Source organism: Acanthaster planci, linkage group LG05 (assembly GCF_054643075.1).
Source record: "Acanthaster planci isolate LZ-2023a linkage group LG05, COTS_SCS, whole genome shotgun sequence".
NCBI classification, from domain to species: Eukaryota; Metazoa; Echinodermata; class Asteroidea; order Valvatida; family Acanthasteridae; genus Acanthaster; species Acanthaster planci.
In genome coordinates, this window is record NC_141781.1 from 8,785,941 (window position 1) to 8,813,722 (window position 27,782).

At 41.1% G+C, this 27,782-nt stretch overlaps 3 protein-coding genes across 3 annotated transcripts in view; 2 read left to right on the top strand and 1 right to left on the bottom strand.

Moving 5' to 3' along the window:
• Nucleotides 1-307: 307 nt before the first annotated feature.
• On the top strand, nt 308-3,872 carry LOC110986971 (melatonin receptor type 1B-B-like). The gene has a single exon (XM_022249347.2). It carries the CDS (start codon nt 380-382, stop codon nt 1,571-1,573), a length of 1,194 nt encoding a protein of 397 aa, XP_022105039.2. The 5' UTR covers nt 308-379; the 3' UTR covers nt 1,574-3,872.
• A 2,057-nt stretch (nt 3,873-5,929) lies between these two features.
• Nucleotides 5,930-27,782, top strand: part of map2k5 (mitogen-activated protein kinase kinase 5) — a 33,165-nt gene continuing 11,312 nt past the window's right edge. The window contains exons 1-10 of the mRNA XM_087136658.1: nt 5,930-6,211; nt 8,153-8,201; nt 9,278-9,345; nt 10,594-10,663; nt 12,337-12,374; nt 12,849-12,913; nt 13,809-13,851; nt 14,462-14,526; nt 14,838-14,877; nt 15,363-15,431. Of these exons, the coding sequence (XP_086992784.1) occupies nt 6,107-6,211; nt 8,153-8,201; nt 9,278-9,345; nt 10,594-10,663; nt 12,337-12,374; nt 12,849-12,913; nt 13,809-13,851; nt 14,462-14,526; nt 14,838-14,877; nt 15,363-15,431 (612 nt within the window). The 5' untranslated portion in view covers nt 5,930-6,106. The remainder of the gene's footprint in view (nt 6,212-8,152; nt 8,202-9,277; nt 9,346-10,593; nt 10,664-12,336; nt 12,375-12,848; nt 12,914-13,808; nt 13,852-14,461; nt 14,527-14,837; nt 14,878-15,362; nt 15,432-27,782) is intronic.
• LOC110988181 (caprin-2-like) lies at nt 16,244-27,291 on the bottom strand. The gene is made up of 2 exons (XM_022251483.2): nt 26,938-27,291; nt 16,244-19,189 (listed from the first exon to the last, which is right to left on the bottom strand). The coding sequence occupies exon 2, from the start codon at nt 19,187-19,189 to the stop codon at nt 18,353-18,355; it is 837 nt and encodes a 278-aa protein (XP_022107175.1). The 5' UTR covers nt 26,938-27,291; the 3' UTR covers nt 16,244-18,352.

Consider the following 27,782-nt stretch of genomic DNA (forward strand, 5'->3'; position numbering starts at 1 on the left):
AAATCGATCGGTGGTTGACCGCGCTGATCGCACTTTGGCCATTGAAAGAGGAGTCGGTTACAGAATTACTTTGGGAGCTGGTCTCATGTTTCAACAGTTTTATGGCAGCTAAGCAGCGTATCTGTCTTAACGCCACAGCCCTTTTATATTCCATATACCAGTTTTTCCGCAATGACAAATGGACAGTTAGTTCGAAAGTGAAAGCGATACATACCGGAGTTTTATGAAAGTCGGTGCACAGAATCGAGTAGCAACCAAGCAGTTACGACCAAAAGCTTGACACTTTCAACAGCAGGCATAGTGCTGACAAGTTGGATGGCCAACAAGGCACACATTGTAGTGACATTTTTATCATAAGAAGTTTGATCAATCTTTTTAAATGGATGTAACAACTGACATGGGTACTGACAAGCTAACTTTCAACTCCACGGAGAACCCATCGCTCAATTTCAACGATGTCGGCGCAGGTTCATTACCTACAGACAACGCTGCTTTCAACTCTACCAAGAATCCGCCTTTCGAATTCAGCGACTACACCCAGAGGGTCATCGTAGCAACCTTGTTCCTGTCGGTAGCTGTGCTTGGTATCTTTGGTAACACGTTGGTGATCCTGGCCGTGCTCCTCTCCCGGAAAGTCCGTACCGCCACCAACGCGTTCGTGGTGAACCTGAGCGTCGCAGACCTACTAACTTGCCTGGTCATTCCGTGGAATGCCGTAGCCTTGTTGGGCAGGGAAGGGCTGCCGGTCGGAGTTTGGGTCTGTAGTGTAACCGCAGTCGTCCAAAATGCCGCCGTCGGGTGCAGTGTTTTCTCGCTTGTTTTTATCGGCCTGAACCGCTTGCTGTTAATCACCCGACCCAGAACGACTTACTATAAAATCTACACACCGAAGAAGATTGTGGTCTGGCTAGTTCTTGTTTGGCTGATACCGTTATTCATCACCCTGTTGCCATCCTTAATGAACATAGGTGGCTTTACTTACAACAAAAAGTATCATACGTGTGGATCAACCACGTCTCAAACCAGCTCTCATATCTACAACATCATTGTAGGGGGCGTGGTATACCCAATTCTACTGATTATTATCATTGCCTGCTACTTGCTCATCTGGAGACACCTGAAACACCACACCAAGAAGATGGCCAACGCCCAGCAAATTGAAGCCACGTCCAGTATCCCATCTACCATTTCCATGGGTTACACCGGTAGTGATGACATGAAGCTCTCGCATGTTAATCAGAAGAGTTTGAAGGCCGACAATTCTCAGCTGGGTCGCCGCCAAAGCGCCATCACCAAGAACATGTTTTTCGTCGTCTGCGCCTTCATGCTGTGCGTCACCCCGTATGCTGTCGTTGCGATGTACGGTGACAGCCCAGCCCGGCCCTACCTCTTTGCTTTGTTCTTTTTCAACAGTTGCGTTAACCCCATAATTTATGGCACCAAGCATCGGGATTTCAAGGCCATATTCCGTTACATCTTGCGTCGACAATGGGCTAACATCCCAGAACCCTCTGGGTTCTTCAAAGTCCTGCGTCGAAGCAAGTGCTGTTGGGTGAGCGACCAGTCTGGGTGAAATAGCTGTGTGCACTAACCAAGACAGCGGCAATTTGGGTCAGCTGTGGACAAGTCAGGTGACGTCACCGGACATTCTCTGCGATGTTGGGAGTAACATTAGGTTTTAATCGGAATCACAATCATGGAATGCTTGCTACGGTACTTCTTACCGAAAAGTAGTTATTACGATACCCTTTGCCATAGTGATAACGTAAATATCGCCACCGCGGTCCAAATAATAAACTATACGAATCCATTGACATAGGTAACACTGTCTCCGGTTATGTGCAATGGCCCATGGCGAAAAGCAACGTGGTAACTAAGACTTTACTCATGGGCCTGCCATATTAAAAGTGAAAGCGAGGTTAACTTTTCATTTTTGAATGCTGATAGTAGAAATGAAAGCAAGAATGAAATTTCATGACAAGCGGCCTGCCTACTCTTATACGAAATTTCAAACTAGTGATTAAACATTAGACGTTGGTGTTTAAGTCGGATTTAGAAAAATTTCAAAAGGCAGGCTAGAACACATGGCAATGTAATTATAAAACAGTCCCGTGCCTATAATTAACAGTTTGCAATTTATAAACCGATATGGGGAATAAGACTGAAAGATGGCTTGCGCTTGAGCAAGGTCTAATGTAAGGACTCGGGTGAGTTCCGTGACAACTGCACTCTATAAAACCCAACGCAGTGGTTGCTATTTAGATTCGTCTATATTCTCTCCAAAGTTTCAAATCTCTTCCGACCATACAGGTTACAGTGATCAATACCTTTGCCGACTATGAGGTGCCGTTGTGATTTATGCATAGGCCAAAATAAATTAACTGTGAAGCAAAAGCGGATACTAATATTAGGATCAAACCCAATTATTATAACTTAATATAAAACAAAACGCGTGATACTTCGCTAATATAGATAGAGCAGAAAACTCATAATTTGTGTATTCTGTTTTACTTGAATTCGTTCCTGTTAACATAGGCCTACATTTGTTTGTATATACAAATCTGAGTTTCAGTGCATATATATGAAACTTATTTGTTTATTTCGATCTACGTAACTGTTTTTCTGTCGTAACAGACGCGTCATAGTCAGAGGCATAACTATACGGGGAGCACGGGGGCACATGCCCCACTCCCTAATGCCCGTGCCCCTCGGGTGCACGCCCCCCCTTGAGATCGGTGAATAATCTCCGTTGAGTTTATATAGCTATGCAGCTACCACTTATTTTCTTCTGGTGCTCCCTTGAAAAAAATGTGTGCGCCGCAAGGTGCTCCCGGACATTTAGCTGTGCCACTGTTCATGGTATGTTTGATATCCGTTCAGATTGGAAGCAGTACTGGATGAATTCTTGCAAGATAGCATCACAATCAAACGTCTCTAATCCTCCATAGTGAATCCGTTACGCTGATTGATGAGTGGAAATAAGGCATTCTTGCTAACGATAGAGTATTAATATATCATTGCTTTGTACTTTGCGATGTTGCTTTATAGTGAACGTAAAAGTGCATGTGTTGGCAACTTACGGGAAATACAGTGGGTAATAGACCGTTTTTATCAGGGAGCTTTATGAAATTATTTTGCTTTTAAATGACAGAAGATGAAGGTGCATACTGAAAAAAATTTACGCAAATCTTGGAGACTCAAAAAGTTAGTTTCACGCTTGTGAATTTTATGGATATAATTGACGAAAATAACCCATATACCAAACAACCAAGAGTCCAGCCCAGGCCCAGTAGTAATGCTCAGTCAAGCCCCAGACTGGCGGCAGCCGAGCAAATTCTCACTCGTAAAAATAATGAAGCACAGCCGATCTCAGCCTAAAGCAGTGAGGCAGCAGAGCCGTTCCTAACATCTCAGGTGATGTGCCCAGCCAATCCAACCCCACCATGCTGCAGCCGTGTAAGCCCTGCAGAACCGAGAGTGCCATGCGTCCAGCCATGGGGGTAGAATCAAGCTCAACTTCTGCCCATCCAACCTAAACAGTGCCAAAGCCCATATTGAATCCAACCACACAACGACCAAAAAACAGCCAACCAGACCCCAAATGAAAATTTCTCTCCATGTGTTGTCCGCAAAATCTTTACATTTTTCACTCTTTCAATCACAATGTGTTTGTCATTCCATGGAAACCTTTAATTCTCTTTAATACAGAAGGCGCGAATCACCAAACAAGACCAAAAAAAGCAACACGGGAAATAAATGTAATTTACACCTTTGTAGACTCAATGGCATGAACAACCCACACCCAAGAACTGTCCCCCCGCAACTAGGCCCGAATTTGGAAAAGAAAAAAAAACTGAGTGCCTCTTCATAAAAAGAGGGCCTGCAAGTAAGTGGCTTCAATTTAATTTTTGGGTAAATCTCCTGTAGAGTCTTGTATAATAAATATTTCCCTTGCAATGTTTCGTATTTACTGCTGTCGTCCCAAGTGTTGAAAAGTTTGGAAATACAAAGCGTTCAATACATAGACGTGATAAAGTGGCCTTTTATGAACCCACTAGGGTTGCTGCAGCGAGATGTCCTTTCCAGTTTACATCATTCCAAGCAAAAACCCGGAGGAAATTCTTTTAACCGCACGCAACGTAAAATCCCAGAAGAGTCCTCTCAAGGACGGATGCAGAACTACTCTTGTTGGGGGAGGGGTGCTGGGGAGTCAAAAACATTTTGAGATTTCCTTACAAAACCTAACAGCCGTTCTATTCATTACAGGATAATGAAAGGAAGGGAAATTATTTTTATCATTGTCTTACAAAAACATATAGCAAAAAGCTGCAACTCTTTTTCCTTCTGGCAACAGTAAAAAGAGATTGTTTTTTATGTTAATAGCTCATTCATTTCCCAGTCTTATTCCAAGGCATCTCTGTACGTGCACATGGAAGGATGTTGATTCGAATGCATCTAAGATATCAAGGTCCGATTTTCGATCCCAAAAGTCTCGATTTAGCTGAATCAAGCTGGATACAAGCTGAACCCATCCAGGGCCGTATTGTGGAGATGTGGGCGCAACCTTTGCAATCGATGAAGTCCCAGTGTGTACCATGGGGGTTCAGTGAAAAATCGGAGCCAGTTGCATGAAGGGTCATGGGACCGTCGAGGGACCAGGAGCGTTCAGGACACTTTTCAATTAATCAATCAGAGATCAGAATATTCTGACAAATTCTCCATACAATCATATGACAGAATACTTAGGCGGACAATGTCCAGTGAAACTTTCTTCTGGAGGGACATTAATTTAAACTTGGGAGCATTCCTCCCACGGGATGTGCCAGCCATGGGGTGTCCTAACAATGAGGTGTACCTTCCCTTGATATCCCGACATGGAACTTAAGTTCCAACCTAGCTAAAAGTAGAAATATTTTGAAAAGACTGGGTGGGACAGAATGCAATTGTACGGTGAGAGAACCTCCATTTACATCAGCCGCGGCCAGTTCTAGCTGCCGTTGGGTTACAGACCAATAAACAAGCTTCCAAAAGCAAGTGATAAATAACCCCACTTCAAAAATCAGGAAAAATACTCACAAATTTCTCCCGTGTTCAAGATACATATCAAGTTCTAGCTCACTGCCTCATCTTTCATTTTCCTTTCAATTTTGAATGACTTAAACGATGACTTTGAAGATATTTCTGCAGAGATAATCACTCTTCAAAATGATCATGAAGCCCATCGCCGTTTTGAAAATTGACGCCTACAAGGCTACATTCTATTACAGAATAAAGCTATTCAGACTAGAGTTTCCCGTTTTGTCCGATACTTTCAGAAATACAGGCTGGCAGTCCTGCTGGTATTTTCCATCCTCCTTGTAAACTGTCCATTCAATGTTCTAATAGCAGAATGGCACGTTGAATCGGACTTCGGTCCGATTCTGCACAGGCAACTTTGGGCCTATTTACGGTTTTAACCCTACTTTCAAGGCGTTCATCGTGTCCGTGCGTACGTGTACGTTGACGAATACTGTAGTGAGGGCGGTGTGCCACCTTAACGGTATGGGCAGCTAAGGCTAATGTCTGTGGGCTTAATTTTCAACGGTTGCAGACCAGTTTTATTATTTTAGCTGCCACAGACAATAATAATAAATACCCCCACTTCAAAAATCAGGATACATATTAAATGATAGCTCACGTCCACATCTTTCATTTTTTCTATGAGTTTTCAGTGGATTAACTGATGCGTTTTGAAGATATTTCTCGGAGATAATCACCCCTTAAAACTTTGGGCCTGTTTACTGGCCTGAAACGTTTGAAAACAATGCAGCGCCATCTACAGTCCCAACGTTCTCAATCTCAAACTTTTTTGGATAGTCTGGTTCCCCAATAATTATGTGATGAAGAGTATTGTGTTTACAGGTACCGTACACGCGTACTAAAGTCTGACTACACACACGTAGCAAAGGGCTGTGCACTGAAACTGTGAGCAAAAATTCTGCATTAACTTCTGTTTTGTTTCAACGTTTTATTGTGTGTCTAACGCCACTAATTTTTATAGATGGTGTATTAGTGCTGTTCTTTTGGGAGTTGTGTGCATTTAAACGATGCAGTGTTGAGCCATCGTATGAAAATGACATCTCAGCCGATTATAATACGCATAGCCAACCAGCACGGAGAGAGAGTGGACTGGACAGTTCAGTCGCCTAACATATCATTTCAAGATGTCTTGGTGGGTAGTTTCTTTGCTGCTTTTTAGGGTGCAATTCACAGTGTTAATGAATTGAGTTAAGGGGGAAGGGACTGTCCATCAGTCAATAAACTTGAAGTACAGAAAATGTGAAGATTTCTAGACTAGGAGCCTGCAGACATCAGCACTAACGTGACCACATGTAACTTAATGACAACGTTAAATAAGACCTAGTACAGTGTAGTACACCGTAATTTATCAGCAGGTTATCAGCCATCAGAAAGTGATAACATGCCTCACAAAGTTAAATTTAGCAAGGAAGATATCGAAGCATTTGCTTAAGAAATACAATTTTTCAGACCAGTCTCATCAGGTTTGTACATGGACATGTACATGAATGTGCACAGAGTGAATACTGACATGTCTGATGGCCGTGGATGGAACTTTTTCCTCCCAAATATTTACTTTTTACATAGGTTGATCCCCCACAATATTCCCATTCGGATATGCATTATTATGATCATATGGATGGTATGTGTATGCAGTAGTTCTGAACAATTTCACTGACCTTCATGTCCATAAGCTTCACTAGGGCTTCTGACCAGTGTAAGTATTATTTGACCATGGAGGAGCCTCAGATGTGCTAAATTGGATTTTTACCTGCATGGTACTGAACACGAACAGTGTTTTGGAGGACTTAAGCTGTGTTCGCTGTGGACTTTTTTGGTAAAACTGACAGAGATTGTTGTCAATTTGACAAAATTAAATCTACTGGGGACAGCCGGTCAACTGTCAAAATTGTCAAGTGTCAATCATTGGTTGTAAGTTTCAACGGAAGTTTTGCAACACAAGTTTTACAAGGCCAGCCAGGTCGTAGGAGAATTACATTGTCACTTTTGTGTTGCAGAAAAGTTCTGTTTGGACTGCTTGTGTAATGTAAAACTTGATCGTGTGATTTCTGTTCACGGGTCAATTAGTCAGAGTATGTACAAAGTGCCCATATGACCCCTGTTTAACTTTCCCTCACACTTGTCCATACAATACCGTGCTTGCGGGTAGGATATCGAAGATGCACAAAGGACTATTTAACAACGTATGAAGAAATAATGTTGCATTAACCTGAAGCCACATCTGATGTAAAATTATAAGGTCAGTGGATGGGATTTTGGTAAGACATGCCACTACGGTTTCTACATGTACTGTAAGTGGCCAATGGACTTTCCATTGGTTGCAAGTAATCCGAGTGTGGACGAATGGAAGAATAACCTCAAGCAGTCATGATAACATTTTACAATTTTTAGTCCAGTGCGAACGTACATGTAGCTTTACAATCAACACCTGTCAGTAATTTTTACTGCGACAACTCATCATATAGTTTGATGATGACACTACATGTATCATTGTGATTTTGTATTCATGAGATACATGGAGGATTCAGATCAAGTGAAATTTTAGCATGTTTGATCTTTAGATATGGGTACTATCAATAAATAATTTACATACATGTACCAGTATGTTACTTTGACAGTTACACATGTACATGTACCAGTATGTTACTTGGACAGTTACACATGTACATGTACCAGTATGTTACTTGGACAGTTACACATGTACATGTACCAGTATGTTACTTGGACAGTTACACGTGTACATGTATGTGCATGCAAATGTATGGAGGCCTATCGGTATGTGCGCTTCCCTTTTACACAAGTCTTCCTGCAGTTCAGTGAAAGTGATTCAATTTTGTCATTTTTGCACCAAAAGGTTGTCATTACCAGGGCTCAATCCCAGTATGCCATTATCAGAGTCCAGAGCAGCTTTTGTAGTGGAAAGCGAATGGTCACTTGGCCATCGCAACACCGACAGACATTTTTTTAGAGACGAAGTGGGGAGTCTATGTCACAACACCACACAATAGCCATCGAGTGTTTGGATGTTGATGGTAAATTATTGATGATGTCTGTGTTAATTTTTTTTCCGTAGGATGTTATGGCACAAGTATTACAAAATGGCGCCACCACAGCATTTGAATGTAAGTTTACTCTGTCCACGGTTATAGACATGTACATAGGCAGGGCAGGAACTTCATGGAGGCATCAGAGGCAGTCGCCTTGGTGCCCTTGGTCTTTGCCTCAATGCCCATTGAAAAAGTCCCCGTAGACGAGTTGATTTGCTAGTACAAGTGCCCTTTGCTAATGAGAAATTGCCTCGCCCTTTCAAGAATGAAATTCCTGCCCTGCACAGGTATACAATGTACATCAGGGTAATTCCAGAAATTAGGGGTCTAAAAGTGTGACATTTTTGTGTCCCTGTTACATCGGACCTTTGTTATTTGACATGGAAATATCACTGGGATTGATTTCAAACTATTATTATTTGTGTGGCAGGTAGTTTACATTAATTCATCACTCTTGGAAATTAGAAAATGTGTTCTGAACAAAATCAGATGTCAGATATGACGGGGACACACAAAAAATAGACCTCTAATTTCTGAGATTACCCATTACCAAGCTCTGGCATGGTAGTGCATAACAGTTTGTATCAGGGCACTCTTACACAAATGAGCAGTAACGGAAAACAGTTGTGGAAAGTGGTGTGCTGTAGGATGTTACACTTTTACTCAAAATGGAGACTGCTGAGCTCTCAACTGGTCCATTCAGTCTGACATCATACCCCCTATTGGCCACGATGCACTGTCTCAATGTGGTAGCTTTGGAAAATTGCTTCATGTTTCTAAATACAGCTTTTTGCCACTCGGCTTATCTGTTGTCAGTGAATGATATGTTTTACAGTTTGAAAAATCCTTCATCACTCCCTTTAGTACACCTCAGTTTATATTCTTGGTGGCAGTGAAAAATTTGATTTTGGCAGTGTGGCCTGAAAAAGTCATAAGATTGTTTCAGCCAGAGAAGACTAAAGTAGTTACGGTAAATAAATTTGCTAGTGGGCTGTTACAGCTAATATATTTTGTCATGTGATCTGTCGTATTGCTTTCTTTCCTGAGGAATTGCTTCCTCTTTCTATGTTCCGTAAAGTGTTAGTGTGATGTTCGACAGTCAGTTGGAAAAGTAATGAATTTTGCATTTTTGTTTTGATAATGGTTTTCAGATGAGGATGAAGATGGTGATCGTATAACTGTGCGAAGCAACGATGAGATGCAGGCCATGATGGCATATGTAAGTCCAACCTTGCACCTGCCTCCAAAGAAAACAAATAAAAAACAAATAAAAGATTTGCCGGGGAAGTACTGTAAACCGTCTTGCACTTGAGTGAGTTCCATTAATGAGATCTGTAAAAACTACACATTTACAGTGTATTAGCCAGCATTTTGTGAAAGTGAGTTAATTTTTAATGAGCATAAAACATTCTTGCCCCTTGGAAATTCAGTTACTTTAAATGGAAATTTCCAGGCAAATTGATACTCCAATCTGATGTAGAAATCAGAATGTCAATCTTCGGTTGGGAATCGTCGTATTATCCTAGGTTGCCTACAACGTGAATCTACACGTAGCTTGTCTACAATCACAAATCAAACAGTTTTGAAAACAGGACAGTTGTTGTCCAGATCAATTTGAAGTTGATCTGCACCAAAATGACAAAGCCCACCATGTGAAGAGTTTTCACAGATCACATCACATTTATAACTTACTGTACATCATGTATGAAAGAGAGGAACCTTTTTTTTGGGGGGGGGGTTTGGAGAGCACTCAACAGCGGACTCACAAACTGTAAACAGTTTATGGGTATCCTTTTCAATGTGCCTGTATTCTCAAGCAGTTGGTGCTTTTCATCCCCCTCCTTTTAACTTTGTTTCTTTCACCTTTTTTTTTCTTCTTGAGTATTTTATTTTTCAATTTTTTTTGGGCCCATGTTTACAACTCACTTAAAAGCAAGAAATTTGTCCTCTGTTTTGATTATGTTGCTGCAAATCCTTAGAGATTATTGACCTACTTGTAAGACATATACTTATGTGTACCAGACAATGTGACTTCTCAGCATGAGTGATACTTAGGCATTGTATCTTTAAAATACACAATGTCATCACCCAAACAACTCCAATCTTCACCTTTGCCTCTGGGTATAACATTTATGCGTACCTATTGACCTAATTTTTGTCCCGCTGATCACAGAGTCTGATCTACCAAAACAGCCACAAGGATTTCTGGCAAGCTGTTATCCTTAAGGGCAGTTCTGCTGCAAATGCCACATGAGAATCACACTGCTTTTAATTTTGTAGATAAGCCAAGGAAGAGGAAGTGTGGATGCCTAAAGCTTTACTGTATAACCGCTGTACATTCTTTCCACATTTTCTCCGAAGGATTACACGTAGGGATGCGTGCTCTGTCCATATAATAGAAGTGAATACATTGAAGGCACTCTAGTTTTCTTTCTTATTCGGTATTTTTCTTTTCTTTCTTATCCAGTACTTGTCTGTGGTAATGGAGAGCGAGTCTGCGAATGTGATGGCACCTCCACTGGTCATTTACCCTAGGGGTGAGTTTAGGTACAAGACCTTGTGGTTTTAGGCAGAAACTTCCTTTGAAATCTGAAGACTTTCAGGAGGAATGTCACTTGAACAAACATTTCTGCTCCAAACATTTGGCAGTAACAAATATTCCCCCTGGCTCCCAGATTGCAAACGCAATGTGTGGTACAGTGATGCACTCAATTACTGTGCTTGTAGGCAGGGGTTTTTTTGGGTGTGTGTATAAATACAATTCCTGCACTATTACAGACTTTTCATTTGTGGTGATTCATGAACTTTACACTCCTCCAGTCAGGCACAAAAGTCCTCCTTTGGTAGACTCATTTCAAGCTCCCCCCCCCAAATTTTGGATAACACTTTGACGACACACATTTCACGTGTGTGTGTCTAAACTTGTCCTGCTTTCTGATATTCCGGCGAGCAAAATGTCACCCTGCTACATCCCCGTCCAATGGTCAATTCTGATTCCATCCAGCTTTGGGCAACTAATCCTGCAAAATTGCTCCCAAATGTTTTGGCAAATTTGGATATGGGAGGTCGCGGGTTGAAATGTTTTTAAGACTACATGGATACCTGTCAATTACATACATGGTAGGCCATTGCTTGATTGGATAAGTGTTATAGGTACTGCTCGCCTGCTCCAAATTTTTGAGCCACCCTTGAAATCATGATGGTGATACAAACAATTGTCCACAGCTGATACATTATGCTGTGCTGCTGGAACACATTGGAGCAACCAGAAATTATGTAAACAGTATGACGGATAGTGTTCACATTCAGTCTTAAGAGGCTATGTGCTTGGCCCGTCTTAAACGTGCGTTAAGACCAGCTCAGGAGAATGGACGCACTATCAGCATCCATTCTGCTAAGCAAGGTCTTAAACACACGTTTAAGACCAGCCAGACACATATTTATTCCCATTCATAATTACCTTTTTATTCAGAGAGCCAAAAGATGTCGAACATGTGATGAATTTCCAACAATTTTGTTCTAATATTTTACTTTCATTTTCCTGAACGCCCCCATCCATCTTGTGGTGTATTCCTTTTGAAAGTTGTCCAATAGAATCCCCTTCAATAAACTTGGTGTGCGCGTGGCGTGTCACATGCACACAGACTCCTGACCAATCACACCCGACATGCCCGATTAAACTGTCTCGTATCCATATGCAAGCGAGTGATTTACGCAGCAGGCATTATCACTTGATCAGCGGGCTTTATCAAATGTTATAATACATGGTCACATGTCACATTTCGACCAGTCGGAATTGAAAAGCTGTCCCAGGTATTTATGAATTATGAATTAAACTGCAAGCTCCTTGATGTTAGTGAATTACTGCATGTACAGGTTCATGTATGCTCTCGTAAATGGTAAAATAAAGTACCCGTTTAGACAAATCCCGAGGAGTCCCACCGGACATTCACAGTGGTCCCCTGTAGTGGTTGAAGCATTATGTTGGGTTTGTAGGGGGAGACTATCTTGGAACAGTGTCTCTGTACAATAGCTATCACACTGCTTACCGCCATTGGCTGGGCAGCTGCACATGACCACTGATGGTGCTACCGTGAACACTGGATTCGTCCGTACTGGTTTACATGTAACATGTCAACACAAGGGTATTAAGCTGTGGATTGAAGGGAACACTTTACAATTCATCCGTATTTTGATTCTCTTTCTACAGTTGTCAAGTCAGGAAGAAGAAATATCCATGGGTTAACAGTAAGTTACACAATGGGACCTCAGCATTTCTAGCCCCATGTTTAAGTGTGTTTATGTAATGTCACACACACCTGGAAAGTGAATAGATGGAGATCACTCAAACAGGCTGTAGCTTTCTGAACACAAGTCACTATAAAGAGCACAACAAACAGCACTTGTTGCCAGGTTCCATCAACGAGTTGGTGACACTTGATGGGTAGTGGAAGTTGAGACTTCTACTTGCTGCCAGATGTCTGACGATCTCCACTTCAGTGATAATGTTAACAGTTCTTTTCATTTATCAGAAAAAATTCTTCTGTCACAAAAGTGAAAGATTTCACTGTCCAAAAGCAGTGTTGGTGACCTGATTTAAATATCACTTGTGTAATACTCAACCGGTTGGTGTTATGATGCATCTTACTGAATGGACCAGAAAACAATGGAAACAAAACCTGTCATCATGAATTTCCATCCATTTATTTCGTGAAATTGTAGGTGAACACAAGTCCGCCTGGAAATGTACCCAAAGGAGCAGACAGCGGAATCAGTCTTCATTATGGGTAAGACTTTAGAAGCAGCACTCTCCAACCAAGTGAAAGGTTTCTAAAGGTATAAATCTCACTGAGACATGATCTACTCTAAATGTACGTTGCTGTCTGGATAAGACTTTTAGACAGCTGTTTTCATCAGTGTTGTTGTTGAGTCCATCCCGAGTCCAGGCAAGCCCACTAAATTTGAATCAAATCTGGTACACTGAGTTCTTTTAATTCATGTGAACATAGCAATTTGAATTCTCCATACTAAAGACACTGTTGCTATACCTTGTGATTTGGGGCAAGCTTTTGCTTAGTTACATAAGAGATGCCTTGCATTAATACACAGTTTTCAATGGATAAGGGCACAAAGCAACCAGTCCACTCCAGAGATGGTGGTTGCTATGCAAAAGCTTGCCCCGAATCACGAGGTGTAGCAGCAGTGTCTTTAGGCTGGGGAATTTGAATTATGTTTATGTGCAATCAGATAACTCCGGGTACCAAATGTTATTCACTTTCAACTTGCAAAAGACTTATTCATCCCATCTTAAGCCAAGTCACAAGCTCCTCAAGTGAACTGTGACAAAAGGTTTCTCTTGGCCGCTGTTCGCTCTGTTACTTGTGATTGGTCCTGGAACTTGTGATCAGTCTTGCCAAGGTATTTGTAGAAAGAGTCCTGAAAGACTTGACTGCAATGCTCATTTCTACCGGTATGCATATATTATGCAGATTGTTAATAAGCAAACTGATTTCTTGACCCCCAATGCCCAAGTCACCTGTTTGGAACAATAAAAATCAGCCAGAGACCAGAGTTATCACAGTCAAGTCATCGTAAAATACAGTGGCACTGAATCCTGTTTTGATTGATGGGAACCATAGGAGAGGTTGTTTTATAATGCTTGCCTTTTTGCTCACGAATCAGGAGACAAGATGCGGAGCTGAGGGAAATCTTGGCTTCAGGCAGGGTAGGTTCTGCATTCTTTAGTTGGACAGGGATGAGATTTCTCAACTTTTTAGCTCATTTCAGCTTTTTTGTGTTGGACTTCAGCTTTTTTTTCCTCACTGGCTGTGCACAAAAGTACAGGAGATTTTCACAGTTCAGCTTCTTTGTACCTTTTTTCAGCTGTTCTCGGCTATTTTTGTCATTGGTTAATCTCACTCCTGGTTGGATTTAGAATGGACTGAACCACCTAAACCTGGCCCGAATTTGTCGCCCTAAATTTACCCCATGAAGTGCCTTGCAAATATTTACTGGGAAGAACTACGTTAAATTTTTCCAGCCATTTAAAGGGTGATCACTTGATTTTAATATGGATTCTAGAAATTTGGTTTTCATTTTTTCCCTTGCTAGAGTAGTTTTCATTGTCTAAATTTCAGTCTCTCTTCATTTCTTGCACGTTTTTAAATGGTTGTTTTTTCCCCACATATAGTAAAAAGTGGGGCTGAAATTATAATTTTCAGTTAGTGGCTAAACTTTCAAGTAAATTGAAGAGACTGGCTTTTTAACTAAATACTTTTTAAAACTGGGTTTTTTTTGGTTTTTTTTTTCACTTCCATGTGCAATTTCTGTTTCAGATGTCACAAGCAGATATACAGCATTTAGAAGTACTTGGTCAAGGTCATAGTGGAACGGTCTACAAGTAAGTAATCGATCCTAAGGATTTGAGAAGTTCCCAAAGTACTAAGTTGATTTTTTGGTACCCTCTCTTGGGGTTGAAGCCATCAAATCAAAATGGTTCTAATTTGCCTTCAGTTGAAAGCCAGTGTGTGCAAGTTGTCAAAGCTTGATGCTTATGCACACATGCACACATTGACAAAACAAGCTAGGGTGCCCAAAACGGCCTACATGGGCATGCCCAGGGAGTCCAAACGGTGCCAAAACACCCTCATTCATTTCTGTTAAGAAAAGTAATGCAATCATGTGAATAATGTGATCATTCATCCATTGCAGAGCGAGGCACATTGCCACCAACAACATAATGGCAGTAAAGGTATGTTGTTATTGGATTTAGTTGGTTTTATTTTACCCAGGATCAGAACCATTTAGCCTGTCCCAAAGTTAGCATTCACTTCTCAAGAGTTGAAACATCATATAACTTGGAATGAGGACATGAGCAGTAAAAGGCCTCTTGTGAAATTATATTGTTAGATGTCGTGGTATGTGACTGAATTCCGCAGAATGGCTCATGAAGCCGTTTGGTCAGTTACATGACATCCCTTGTACGTTTGTTGTTTTGCTTGGCATTAGTTTGAGCAAAAGGAGTCTTTGTTGTGATGCGTCACCCAGTTTGGCAGCCTAATGAGAATGGACATTGTCCAGAGAAATGTGCCGTGAGTTTTTTTTTTTTGATCTTGCATCGTGCAAGATTCCTTGAAAGCCTTTAACTCCAGAAGAGCTTTTACTCAGGATTGTGCATGTTGAAATCCCTTCAATGCGCCTTCTTTAAAACTGCAGTTTTCTGCACTGTATCCTCAGGTCATCTCTGTTGATATCACACCTGATGTTCAAAAGCAGATCCTCTCAGAACTCCAGATATTGTACAAGGTAGGTCGTAGTTATATTGAAAGACATCCTTGTATGGTTTGTGTGTGTAATTTTCAAAGCCGAAGCGAAGAAGCTAGCAGACTTGGTATACATGCACTTTGAAATGAGTTTGGAAAGCACTGATAAAAATAAAACTCTGATTACATCTGGGATGTCATGGGATATGGGCAATCCAGCCATTTACCGTATCGCAAATTTTACTCAGTTACTGTTAGCCTGGGAGGCACAGTGTTAAAATTCACAGAGTTGTCATAGAAGCCCCTGTTGCATCAAGGCTGAAGCAGATCTCGTCTTCCACGAGCAAGTCTGACGTGAAGTTTCCCCCAATAAGTCCCAACTGTGTATGGTTTCGGGACGAGCTATCCTGCCTCCAGTGGTTTAGCTAGACGGCAGGCCAAATTGCAAAGTCTGTTGTAGATTCAAGTCGGGGCAGTTTATGCGGAAATATCCAAAGAAAAAGGGCATGATTTTCAACAAAGCAAGTGCAGTAACTAAGCTGCTTGATGTGCAGTTTAAAACTTCGCAAGGTTTCCAAAGAAAAAGAATTGACAAAGCTGTGGAAATAATCTGTCCAACCTTTGAACAGCATTTCAGTAGTCCACATGTAGAAGACCTTGAAGAGGAGTTTGATTGTTGGACACTTTGGAAAGCATTTGCTTTCACAATACAATAGTCGCAAAATATCCTGAGTGAATATCTTTTTTCTTCCAAGTAATATCTTTACCTTGCCTTTGTGTAAATATCAGTGTTGAACACAAACTTGCATCAGGAGGGAAAAATGTTACTTCTCTAATAACGACAAGTACACAGAGTGATAAATCCTTTTCTTTATTGTACTATTGCCCATCAACACTATAACAGACCTCTTAGAACATTCAGGACTGAATTGGGGTTAATTAATAAATGACTTGGGGCTGTTTATCTATTCCTGCTGGTAGTTAACCTGGCAACGTGGCAATAATATAACCAAAATTGCCAGACGTCTAACAATATCTCCATGGCAACATGAGTAAATGAGTTCTGTCATCCATCTTCCCTACAGCATTATGCACGCCCCTTGAATTCAGAATATCGATGAGCTTGATGATACGACTTGGGCAAAGAAAAAAAATGAAAACAAAGATACATGTAGATATATGAAGCGGTTGTTATCAGTGTGGATGGTACTGCAGTACACTAGTACAGATAATGTAACAAAGGTCCAACGACATGCAGGTTGTGTTGTTGGGAGGGTAACCCAAGACTGGGAGACGTGCTTCTTCTTCCGGTAATGAATATCTGCCCTTCAGCTCAGTGAACTGTAAGAAGCACTGACTGATGGAGAAAGGAATTTCACTGAGAAACAACTCCCACTCAGTATTTGTTGCTTCTCAGAAGTGCCACATGTGGCAAAACGTTACCGTACCGGGTACTTTTGTCAAATGGACGTTTGTGAAGTTTTGATGCAACGCCTGTGAGCACTGACTGGATAGGAAAGTTGGATGAAGCTAATTGTTGAAAAGTTGTCATAGATAACCATCCTCTTTTGTCTTGTGAAAAATCTTGTCTTGAGAGCTTTGTTCCCCAACCCCTTAATACGTGCCTGTGTATAAACCAGAAAATGAAAATTGTAGTAAGAAATGTCACTTGGATTCCAAAATTGGTACCATCAAATACCGAGATAACAGAAATGTAACTAAAGGTCGGCGCTCAATTGAGCTTCAAATTAGGTCTGTCAGAAAGCTGTAATCACAGAGGTACGGCAGTAAACTTGAAAATCCTCAAGAATGTTAAAAAAGACTACAATTTGAGGGTTGTGGTTCCATCATAGTAAAGGAGTTGTATCACCAGCTTTTACAAAAAAAAAAAGCACCTTAGAAAGAAGAGCTCATAAATACCTGTAGGTCAGTTTTGGAGAATAACAAATATTGCCAGAGGGGTGAGTTTATTGCACTTTCATATTATCCCAGCCTGCCTGTCTGTCTGAAGAGTATTCAAGGAAATTCTTTGGCATCCGATTACCACACTGGGCTGGCTGACAAGGTGAAGAGAGCTCTTTGTCATGTAAAGAGAAATGACCGACTTCTCGTACTCCTAGCCGGATCCTTAACACACAACCAGATCCTTTCCTATTCATGAATTCAGAGATGAGAGCCTGTATAGTCCTTGTGAACATTGTTGGAGGGTTTAAGAATTCAGAATTTTAGGGGCATGGATTTCAGCCGTATTTTGATCTATCGCTATTTGTACTTGCCACACAAACACACAGCCTATTATTTACACATACCTGTTTATATACAACTCTAGATGTTTACGGAAGTGTTGGCTCTTCTACTGAAAACCTAGTTCCACAGAAACAGGATTTATTTCCAGCTAAGTTAAATACTACACATACCTTTTGAATAACTTCCATTTTTAAGAAAATTAGCAAACTTGTCCAATTCAGCTGACGTTCATAACAGTTAAACTTAATATTTACCGTTAAAAATAATGTACATGACTGATAAAGAAATTGGGGCCACTTCCGATTCAGCAGAGAGTCACTAACAGTCAGTGACAGTGCAGTTGGCCTAAACCTGATAGCTACTGTACATGTAAATACATGTACATGTACATGCAGTTTAGTACAGTGAGTATATGTACGTGTACATCCTAATTAGAAGATTTCACCTCGTTCTTTACAACTGATACACTTTTGCTTATTTTGTGTATGTGAATGGTACTGCAGGGCAGGCAGGTGAAAATGTCTGATATAAGGTTGAGATTTACACGTAATTAATGGGGTATTGACAGGAACTTTGGTTTAGGAAAGTCATTGTTCACTTTTTATCACTTTATCAGCCCTCTGGATGCACAGTTATTAGCAGTTGGAGTCTGTACAGTGAATGTTCCAATTGATATTGCCAAGAGATAATGACTTATGCAGACTGTTGGCCTGTAGGTTATCCTTTGGTGACCCTTTTGGTGGCAGAAGCAGGATAGAGCAGGTACCCTGTGAAAGTTGTCAGGTGTTGTGTGTTGCCGCTCAGGCTGTGGCTTCTTGTCAGACGTGTCCAGACTTCATCTCTTTCAACCAGCTCCACCACTGCACTGTTTGTGTACATGGTGCGGAGCTTCTGGGCTGCATCTCCATGCACAGCCACTAAGCGCTCCTCATTCTTCACCAGCTCCACCATCGTGTCACGATCATGAGCCACGCTGAATGTAAAGAAATAGGTGCCGTTGGTTGGACAGACAAAGTGGCCCGTCTCAAAATTGAAACGGTTACCGACATTGGTGATCACCCGGTCGTACGTGATGTCTTTAGCCACGTCACCATGCCCGGGTAGGTCTAACGTACGCACCACAGTGAATGCTGTGATCTCTATGCGGCCCATTGGATGGATCAGTGGTGGCGAGGCCATCATCACATCGGGGCTGATGGACATCTGCGCCCTCTGTTCCTTGAGAAACTCCAGCACCTCCTGCAGGTCGGTGAGCACATCTGAGGACTGTTGGTTAAGCAGCTTGAGTATGCCACTCATGTCGCCCGAGGTCCCCTTCTCTCCCTTGTCACCGGGTCGGCCTGGCAAGCCAGCAGGGCCGTTGAGCCCATTGAGCCCATCCCGGCCTGGGAGGCCCTGAGGTCCTACCACACCAGGCAGACCTGGTGGTCCCACAGGACCTGCGTCACCCTTCTGTTGGCAGCAATCCCTGCAGGGCCGATCGGAACGGGAGACAACCAAAGCTGGCAGGAGTAGGACAAAGAACACATACTGCAGTGCTGAAGATGACCTCATCTGTATCAACAAAAACACAAAAAATGGACTTTTTAATAACAAGTTCTTGCAAATACAAATGCCATACAAGTACACGTTCCAGACTTTCAACCATTTGAGTAAAAAAAAAAATATCGATTGCAATAATTGCTATTACTGATCATATTAACGTCACTAAACTGTTCACATGTTAGGCCTGATGGTCAGCCTTAAGTCACATAGTCATTCTTGGATCTTAAACCCTCAGGGAAAGTGTGTGCAGCCATAGAGAACTGTGCTCACCATCACAGGCACTATACTATACCCTTGAATAGAGGAGCAATGTAAAATAATGTGCATATAAAAAACATGAGAACAGTGATTCTCTGACAGGATTCAAGGCAGTATCGTTGATGACTGCTTGTGCAGGATGACAAGACTACATCTGACATACGTTAATCGTTGGTCATGAATCACTAGTGTGTTTATTTACTTTGAACCAAACTTTTTTTCCGTAAAAAAGACTGGACATGCCATACATTGTGATCAACTTCACCTGTGTGGTTCACTGAGAATACAGGAGAATTGGAAAATTCATTAATCTGTCTGTGTCATTCTCCGTCAAGTCTCAATGTACATGTATATAGACTGATGAAGTCTCTTTTCCTCCAAGTACAGTTTGTGATTCTTTCAGGGGATATGGCCTTTCGAACATGTCTGCTTCTCTGAATTCTGCCGGCAAAATTAAATTGCTGGCGGGCAGCTTCTGTGCATCATTAAAAGTTAAGTGACAGGTGTCTACTGCAAGCTACGGTGTAAATTGCAAACTCAATTACCCTTATATACATGTACATGTAGACTCTACAGCTCCACTGTTTAACAAAGTGAGGAGCAAGTCAGTTGGAGTGCAAAAGATATTCTTTCCCTCAAATTTGAAGGCTCAAAATTTTTCACGCCTACTCAAGTGACATGTTAGGTTCTCATAATGTACAGTGAGACAAGAGGACATCTACATCTACATCTATTTATGACATGGCACATTTGAAAATCATGCAGAAGGTGACACCATATACATTTTGTAAGATTCCATTCACCTTTAATTAAGGGGAATATGAATGCAAGATTTGATGTTAACAACCTTTTGTGATATAATTTGCTGGAAATTAAATGTGTACAGCTTTTGTGAATTTGTACATTTTGGTAACCCCTTCAGTCGGGGGGGGGGGACCGTGGACAGCCGCGGCTTTGTGTGAGGATTAGTGCATACCACTCATACATTCTATTCATCATGCAGCTGCAGTTTCAGTGTGGGCCTGCTGCTGGACAGGGCTTTGCATACTGGGCATACCGCAGCCCAGCAGTCGCAGTCGAAAGAATCCTGGCATGAGGGGTTAACATGACTTGACAACATCCGTATTTGTTATACTACAGTACTGCATTACAGATTGTGAATTTTTATTGGTTGAGCATCGATCACGTGATTTGTTGATGTACATGTATGTTTTGGTATGTGAGTGATGAACCTCACGGGATGTACATTACCTTCATCTTTTTCACTGTCGAAGGTGTTGTTTATACCACTTTGTATTACATGTATATCAGTATGACCTCGGGTACAAGGTTGTAGCTACACCGGTACTACGTACATCTGTGTATGTTGCTGCAAGACGCAACACTGAAGCAATGTTTTTGCTACAACTGCCATTGTTGTTTACATTGTCACAGTTCAGTTGGTTTTTTTTGTGTGCCTGTATGTATTTCACCATAATAAACTCAGTAGATGACGAGAGGTTACCTCCAAAGAGGAATTTTTTTTTCTCATTTCAAAGATGGGATCAGCTACATGTAGGGTTGAATATTTCAGGTAAATCGCATACATTACAGTTGCTGGTAATAAATACTGGCTTTGTAGTTTACCAAGAAATTGAAGGACTTTTTCATAAATGCTCTCATATTTGAGGATCCATATGGTGTAAGCCTTGTAACATGTACATGTAGGTGTCCATAGCTTGTACATGTAGATGTGTGTACATACATGTACCTGTAGTCTATAAACAATAATAAAAGAAATAGGCTCTCTTGCTACAAAAGTAGACAAGTTTGCTGTCTTCAATTTTGTAGTGGTTCTGTTCGTCTGGTAGCATGCTTTTTTTGTCCCTTTTATCCTTCAGACGCAGTCCATCCAAAGCCAATAAAAAGCCCAAGTGAAATTGGAAACACAAGAATCAAGAACTTGATCCCCAATCAGAGCCGGCGACCGTCTTAACAAAAGCGAAGGTTCCTAAGCCTGGAAGGCCAGATTATCGTACGTGTAGCTCTCAAGCGTTTCCCTCTCTTGTCTTGTCAGCCACTGAGAAGGAAAACATGTCCCTGCTGTCCCCCCTCCCCCAAGCATTACAGCCGGGGTGATATTGATTTTTTTTCTTGGTCCCTGCAGAGTAACATTTACTACTTGCCTCCTTATAAATTAACATTCTCCTTTCCATTTTCCTTTGATAGAGGAGATTTAATCTGTCAGTCATGGATAGTATTGGGGAAGTTGTGATGTTTTTAGTTTCTAGATTTTTCTTGAATTTTTAGAATTGTGACAATCAAATGCATTTTGAGGAAATGGTGTAGAGCACCGAAGTGTGACGTCATTTTGAACCAGTGTTGTGCAAATGAATGGAGTAAGCATGATTATTGGTTCATGTGCTGGTTCCCGCGTTAATCCCTTTTACACTCATACTAGTGGGTGTGATTATTTACTTTGATACTCTAACACTAAGAAAAATGCATTGAAAGAGTTCTTGTGGGTTTGTCATGTCTTGACATCTTCACTCATCCATTTCAAATCACAGCTTGTCAGAGGAAAATCCTGAGAAGTCCCAGTTGTTTCCACGTATTTTTGCCTTCCAAGAATTGAAGTGGATTTCTGTGTTCATATTGCACCATTGCCCTGTATTCTGGTCCATTTAAAAAACCCAAATGCTACATTGTTCTGCACATTTAGAATTCTTTTACAGTCTTACAAAAATAGTAAAACTAGCTTTTACAGATATTTATTTATGAAGGTCGTCTGTTCATTTTGGATTTTTCTTCAGAGCAACATAAACAGACTAAAGGAAAATATGCAGAAATAGAGAAATTGTATCATAAACAGCACTAGTCATTAGAGTAAATGGCACTTACTGTACAGGGTTTTAAGATCTGTGATTGTCGAAAAGATTGTTGTTGGATTTGGAGCAGTGTTAGTGGGAAAAACCCTGCAGATTCAAAGTTCTCTTTCTATGTGGGGTTGTTCTTTATGTACATGTGGTATTAGTTAGGGAAAAAAAGTAGTTCAGAAATGGGGACAAGAAATTGACATTAGTGACTATGGAAACATTGATATTTGCAGCACTTCTTTGGGTATCACCGACTTCACCCGTCTGTCACAACTGAAAAAAAAAAAAAACACGTCCCACAAACATCTGCAGTTTAATCGATGAATACATGATCGGTGGCACTTTATTACAAATGACCTAGGACGACGTCTCTGAGACTACTAGGCCAGCTGATTACGGGGGAACCTTGTCCAAACAGAAATTCAAATGCAAAGGAAATAACCAAGCTCGTCGTATCACAACAATCGGGGAGACACCAGACCGGCTGATGGATTAGATGGTGCCCACAGATTGAGTCAGATGGGGAGGTTATTGGATTAGGTCCGCTGCAGTCGCTTGCCCGTTTTTCCTCCAATCTTCTGCCCTGTGAGGCTGTGACATTTTTATTGGAATCCCTTATTACGGTTCATATTTTGCAGATTTGAGCATTTAGAAGGGAACATAAAATGGTGAATTAAAGGATCAATATGAAGGCTTTATACCTTGCTTGGAACATGAAAAGCAAAGATGGAGCATACAAAAACCCCGAAAGGCAAATTCCATCCCCCAAAAAACTAATTAACAAAATTGGGATGAACACAAAACCTGAGGAATTTCTAAAAATTTTGTACAATCTCCTAAACATTTTAGAAAAGTTTTGAAAGATTTCTGACATTTTCAAATGCTGAATAAATAAGAAATCAAAATTTTGACCTCACGTCATTAATTGTAAGACTAGATAATTACCGCCTCCTTCTCTGTATGCCAAACTGCAATTTTCAAAAACCTATTCAAACCTTGTGTGCTTTGAAATTTGATATCCATGTCCTGTGAAAGAGTGAGTGTCAGCAGCATCACTTTGGCTTTTGGCAGGCAGGCATTGTGTCAATATTTTCTGTAGTTCATCGGTTTGTCCTAGGCAAACACACTCCACTTAGACCAGTGGCCATTACTCACTCATGTCATAATCTGCACTTAGTCATTCTTGCCAATTTAATTGCAGCATGGCTCCTAATCAATTTATTATTTCTTTCAAGAAAGTGGGAAGGATTTTTTTTTCGGCTTACAGAATTTATCTGTAAAGCCGAATGATGGCAATTATGCATGTGTAAAAGGATAAAGTGTTTGGATGAAATGGTAGAATCACTTTGATATGCAGTTTGGGGCTCAAGACTTACAGTCTCGGGGTGGAAGGTTGTCGTGATCTGGTTCGGGTACAGATTCATCAAATTATGTGCATTCTGTAAAACCAGGTTGTAGAAAGTTTTTGTTACTTGATTAACTGTGTCAGGTAGGAAACTCTACACCTCAGGCATGTAACCTTTCCTTGGATCATTTGATTTCCTTGTTTTTCACTTCACACTTATGCCATTGAAAAGTGAAAAACGTGTAAAGGCACGGAAAGATTGAAATTTGTTTGATTTTTTGTCAAAGTCCAAGTTGCATGCCTGACACCTACAACTACTAGTAAGAGCAAAAGTAGTGGGGGACAGTGAAAGATTGTTTGTACGTGTAGCAGATGTGTCCCACCTGCATGTACAGTACAAACTGTGCATGAAGATGAGTCATTTATTACTACAGCCTGTACATAATTAACCAGTACATTTGTGTAGGAAGTAATGACAGGAACTATAATGCCATTTGCATGTATCGGCATCCATTTAGGACGCATGTGCGTGTAGTGACTCTAGCTGTCCGAGTAAGGCGGCCTTGATGAGAACCCTCTCGGAGCCTTTCCCTCCCTCCTCCCGCCAGCCGGGCGCCTGGAGGTGACTGGCCAAGATTTCACCACGGGTGCTTCATCACGTTTGCAATTCAATAAAATTACGATATCATTTAAGTACCTAGCGATATCGGCCGTGAGGGGTTTGGAGGAAGGATGAGTGTGTGCAGCAGTTTTGCTTTGCCAGTCATTAAGGGTTTTCGTGGTCACAGCCGAGCTTCGTACAAATTAATGGATATTGGCTATCAGTTGAAATGCCAACTCTCGAGGTTGCATTTATATTGGAGGGATTCTTGAGTGGAACAGGTCCCTGTTAATGGAACATGTTATCACCCTTGTGCATATAAATGAGATTTGCATCCAATACTTTTATCACCTGACATCTTCCTCTTTCATATCTTGAAAGTTCTGCTTGTACATGTAATATTCTCCTCTTGCATTCACCTGCACAGTGGTTGAAGAATAAATTACTTCTCTGATTTTTTTAAACCCTCATGATTCTATACACATGTACATGAACATGTACATACATACATTGTACAATGTAAACACGAAGACTTTCAGAAAAAAAAGTTGAATGCATCAACCCCTGAACTTTCCAGTGTACCAAAATGTTTACATTTCTTTTTGATATCAGTAAATAAACCATCCAGCATCTTTCAACAATAAACACAGCTTAAAAGTACACCCTCTATGTACATGCCCTAGACACAAACTACCAGACAAAAATTTGAAGTGTTGGGGATTCTATTTGGATGATTAATTTGTAACAAATTGACTCTGTTATGAAATCCTCATTCTGTTTCAGTTTTGATGGTTATGAGAAGTGCAGAGTCTGCCTACTTTGAGAGTAGTTTTCAGCTGGGGGGGGAGGTTCCAGGCTTCAAATAACAATGCCCAAGGCTTACGGTTAGAAAAGGGTTCCCTCCAGATCTCACCATTTTCTTGTCTGCTAAATCAAGCATGGTAGGACCAGCATTTTCTGAAAGGCATCTCTGTGAACCATACTAAAGAGGAAGAATGGTTTACACTTGTTGGGTGTTTTGCTCCTGCTTTGATGATTGCACATCTACGTACATGCATCATGCATTCTACTGAGCAAACCTCTTAGTCGGCATCTGATGCGTTAGTTTTTATTACCAGTTGACGCCCGTCCGACTCCTGGCCTATTAAGTACGCAAGTGTAACACAGTGTAATGTTGCCCGCAATTGTTGCAAATCAGTCGCGAGCCATTTAACTGCGGCTGGGATTGAGTTGCCGCCATGCCACCCTGCCTGTTCCATCTCCCAAGGGAGTTTCGTTGCAGACTGGGAATTGGCGTTTGTCAGCAGTTAGGGTTTGCGTGTGAATCCTAGCAGCGAAATGATAGAGGGAGGAGATTCTGAAGGAATGTAATCATTGTGGTGAATGAAGGCCGTCAAATGGTGATCTAGGCTCGTATGATTGGGGATTCATGGGAGCTCTGTAGACAGTCATAAATGTGCATTGTTACGAGTTGGTAGTGCATGGTCAGAGGACGATCAGAATTTCCTGCAATTGTTTGGACCTAATTTTTGTTGGGTGGAGTTACCTTAGAGTCCAAGGTCAATTGCTGTACATTTAGTGTTCATTTTTTTGGAGACAAATATTTTCAAGTAGGAATATTTCGAAGTTTCTTTTGAATACCATGGACTGGATATTTATGATATTTGAGGAAGGGGAGCAAAGAAATGTGATTGGTCAAAAAGATGGAAGCTACAGTACATGTAATTGTTTTCACAGCCTTATGCGTCTTTTCCTTATAATAGGCGTCAAGTAGATCTGCAGATTCTCATTTTTAATATGGGTCCATAAAATGAATACCGATACATGTGATGAAAGTTACACAACCACTTTCTTCTATTCCGACTGAGATTTTGGGACTGAGCCTGATGCAAAGTTGTGTTTGTGTCACGTTTTTGTCGTACACTGAGCACAAACTGTGCTGCCTGCAATAATGCCATTTTTGTTGATCACTGTTGATCACGTTCATTGCCAGAGAAGAAAACCTCAAGAAATTTATCACTCCACTGCTGCTGCTGCCAAATATCCTGTAGGATTTCTAGCAAGGCTCTTAATATGTCAGGCGGTTGGTTTCTCATTGATGCAAGGAGTGTGCCTCTTCTACGCTTGCTCTTTCAAACAGAGGTCTAAATTGTCCGGCTGTTTTGTGACAACGTGTGTCTTAAAGAACTGCAGAGACATGTGGCCTTGCATTTTGTAAATATTCAAAAGTGGTGGAAAATGAAAGTGTGCAGAGTTGGTGATAACCATACATGTACATTTTCAAGATAAATCTGAATAATTTGTTATTCCATACCTAAAGGTACTGGTACATGTATTGTACTCGGAAGTTCACTCAATCAGCAACTTTTTCATCAAGTCATCAATGTGACCAAGAGTAAAAAAGAACAAACATCTTGTTAACAACCCTTCTCTGATCTACATGTATCGATACTTGGCTCTGAATAGTTACAAGAATTGTAAAGAGGCAAGATTTTGGACAAAAAAGAAACAGACTAATAGAACTTTCAAACAACTGTGTCTAAGAAATCCCTATGCTGCATATTGGGTTTCCAACTAGTTTGGATATCCTACATACAAGATCAGTCGTAGTAAAGATTCGTACAATGCTGAGCTGAGGAAGTTTGATTTCATGTGCATTCCTTGGTTTGTTGGAGCTGCTCATACTATCGATCCTTACCTCGTATTGCAGGCCAGTCTTAGCCAGGTACCGGGTAATCTGAAGCTCTGACAATAATGCTTCCTGCACCGATGACAGATAGATGAAGAGCCGCCTGCCTCACTCTTAATGAAATGACAATTGGCTCGGGACTCAAGAGAGGGGAGGAAAGAAAAAAGCCTCTGTCAGATGTCCGAGCCTCTTCAGTGTCTCTTTACACTCAGTAATAATTGGGCATCTGGCTGCAACGATGAATCTTGAGGCAGAAAGGCTACGCTGCTCTGCTGTAGGCTTTCCTGCCGTTTGTGTCTTCTTTTTTTTTTCACCGTCGGATGGCAGTGATACAGTGTTGGCAACTGTGCCTGGATACACAGATGTTTGTATCCCACCTCGCAGTGCAGTCGGACTTCTACACTCTCATCCGAGGGGGGTGTTGCTTGATTGGCATGTAGAGGCTCTGATTGGCCAACAGATTCTGGTGTCGATATCCCGTAGTCCTGATACAGCATGATTTGAAGGCGCCTTTGCATGTGATGAATGATGCCATCCTCTTGTTACGGGTTCCATTTACAATGACAATCAAGCTGTTATATGTACATTACATGTACATGTGTACATGTATGTTCACTTACAGAATATACGTGTTCAAAACTTTAACTAGTTCTTTTGGGTGTTATCCCTTCACTATTTTAAAATACACGAATGAAGCAATGGGTATCTTAAAGTTATTTTGTTATTGTATCTGCGTAAATGGTTTCACCCATCTTAAAACTTATCCTTTTTCCAACCTGAAACACTTTCCAGAAGAGCACCAGGCAAATTTAAGGAAATTTTGAAACACTTAATGTGCATGTATTTATGGAGAC

Bases quoted from the DNA above. Each gene is read 5' to 3' on its own strand.
- LOC110988181 (XM_022251483.2), bottom strand. From the start codon at position 19,189: ATGAGGTCATCTTCAGCACTGCAGTATGTGTTCTTTGTCCTACTCCTG.
- LOC110986971 (XM_022249347.2), top strand. From the start codon at position 380: ATGGATGTAACAACTGACATGGGTACTGACAAGCTAACTTTCAACTCC.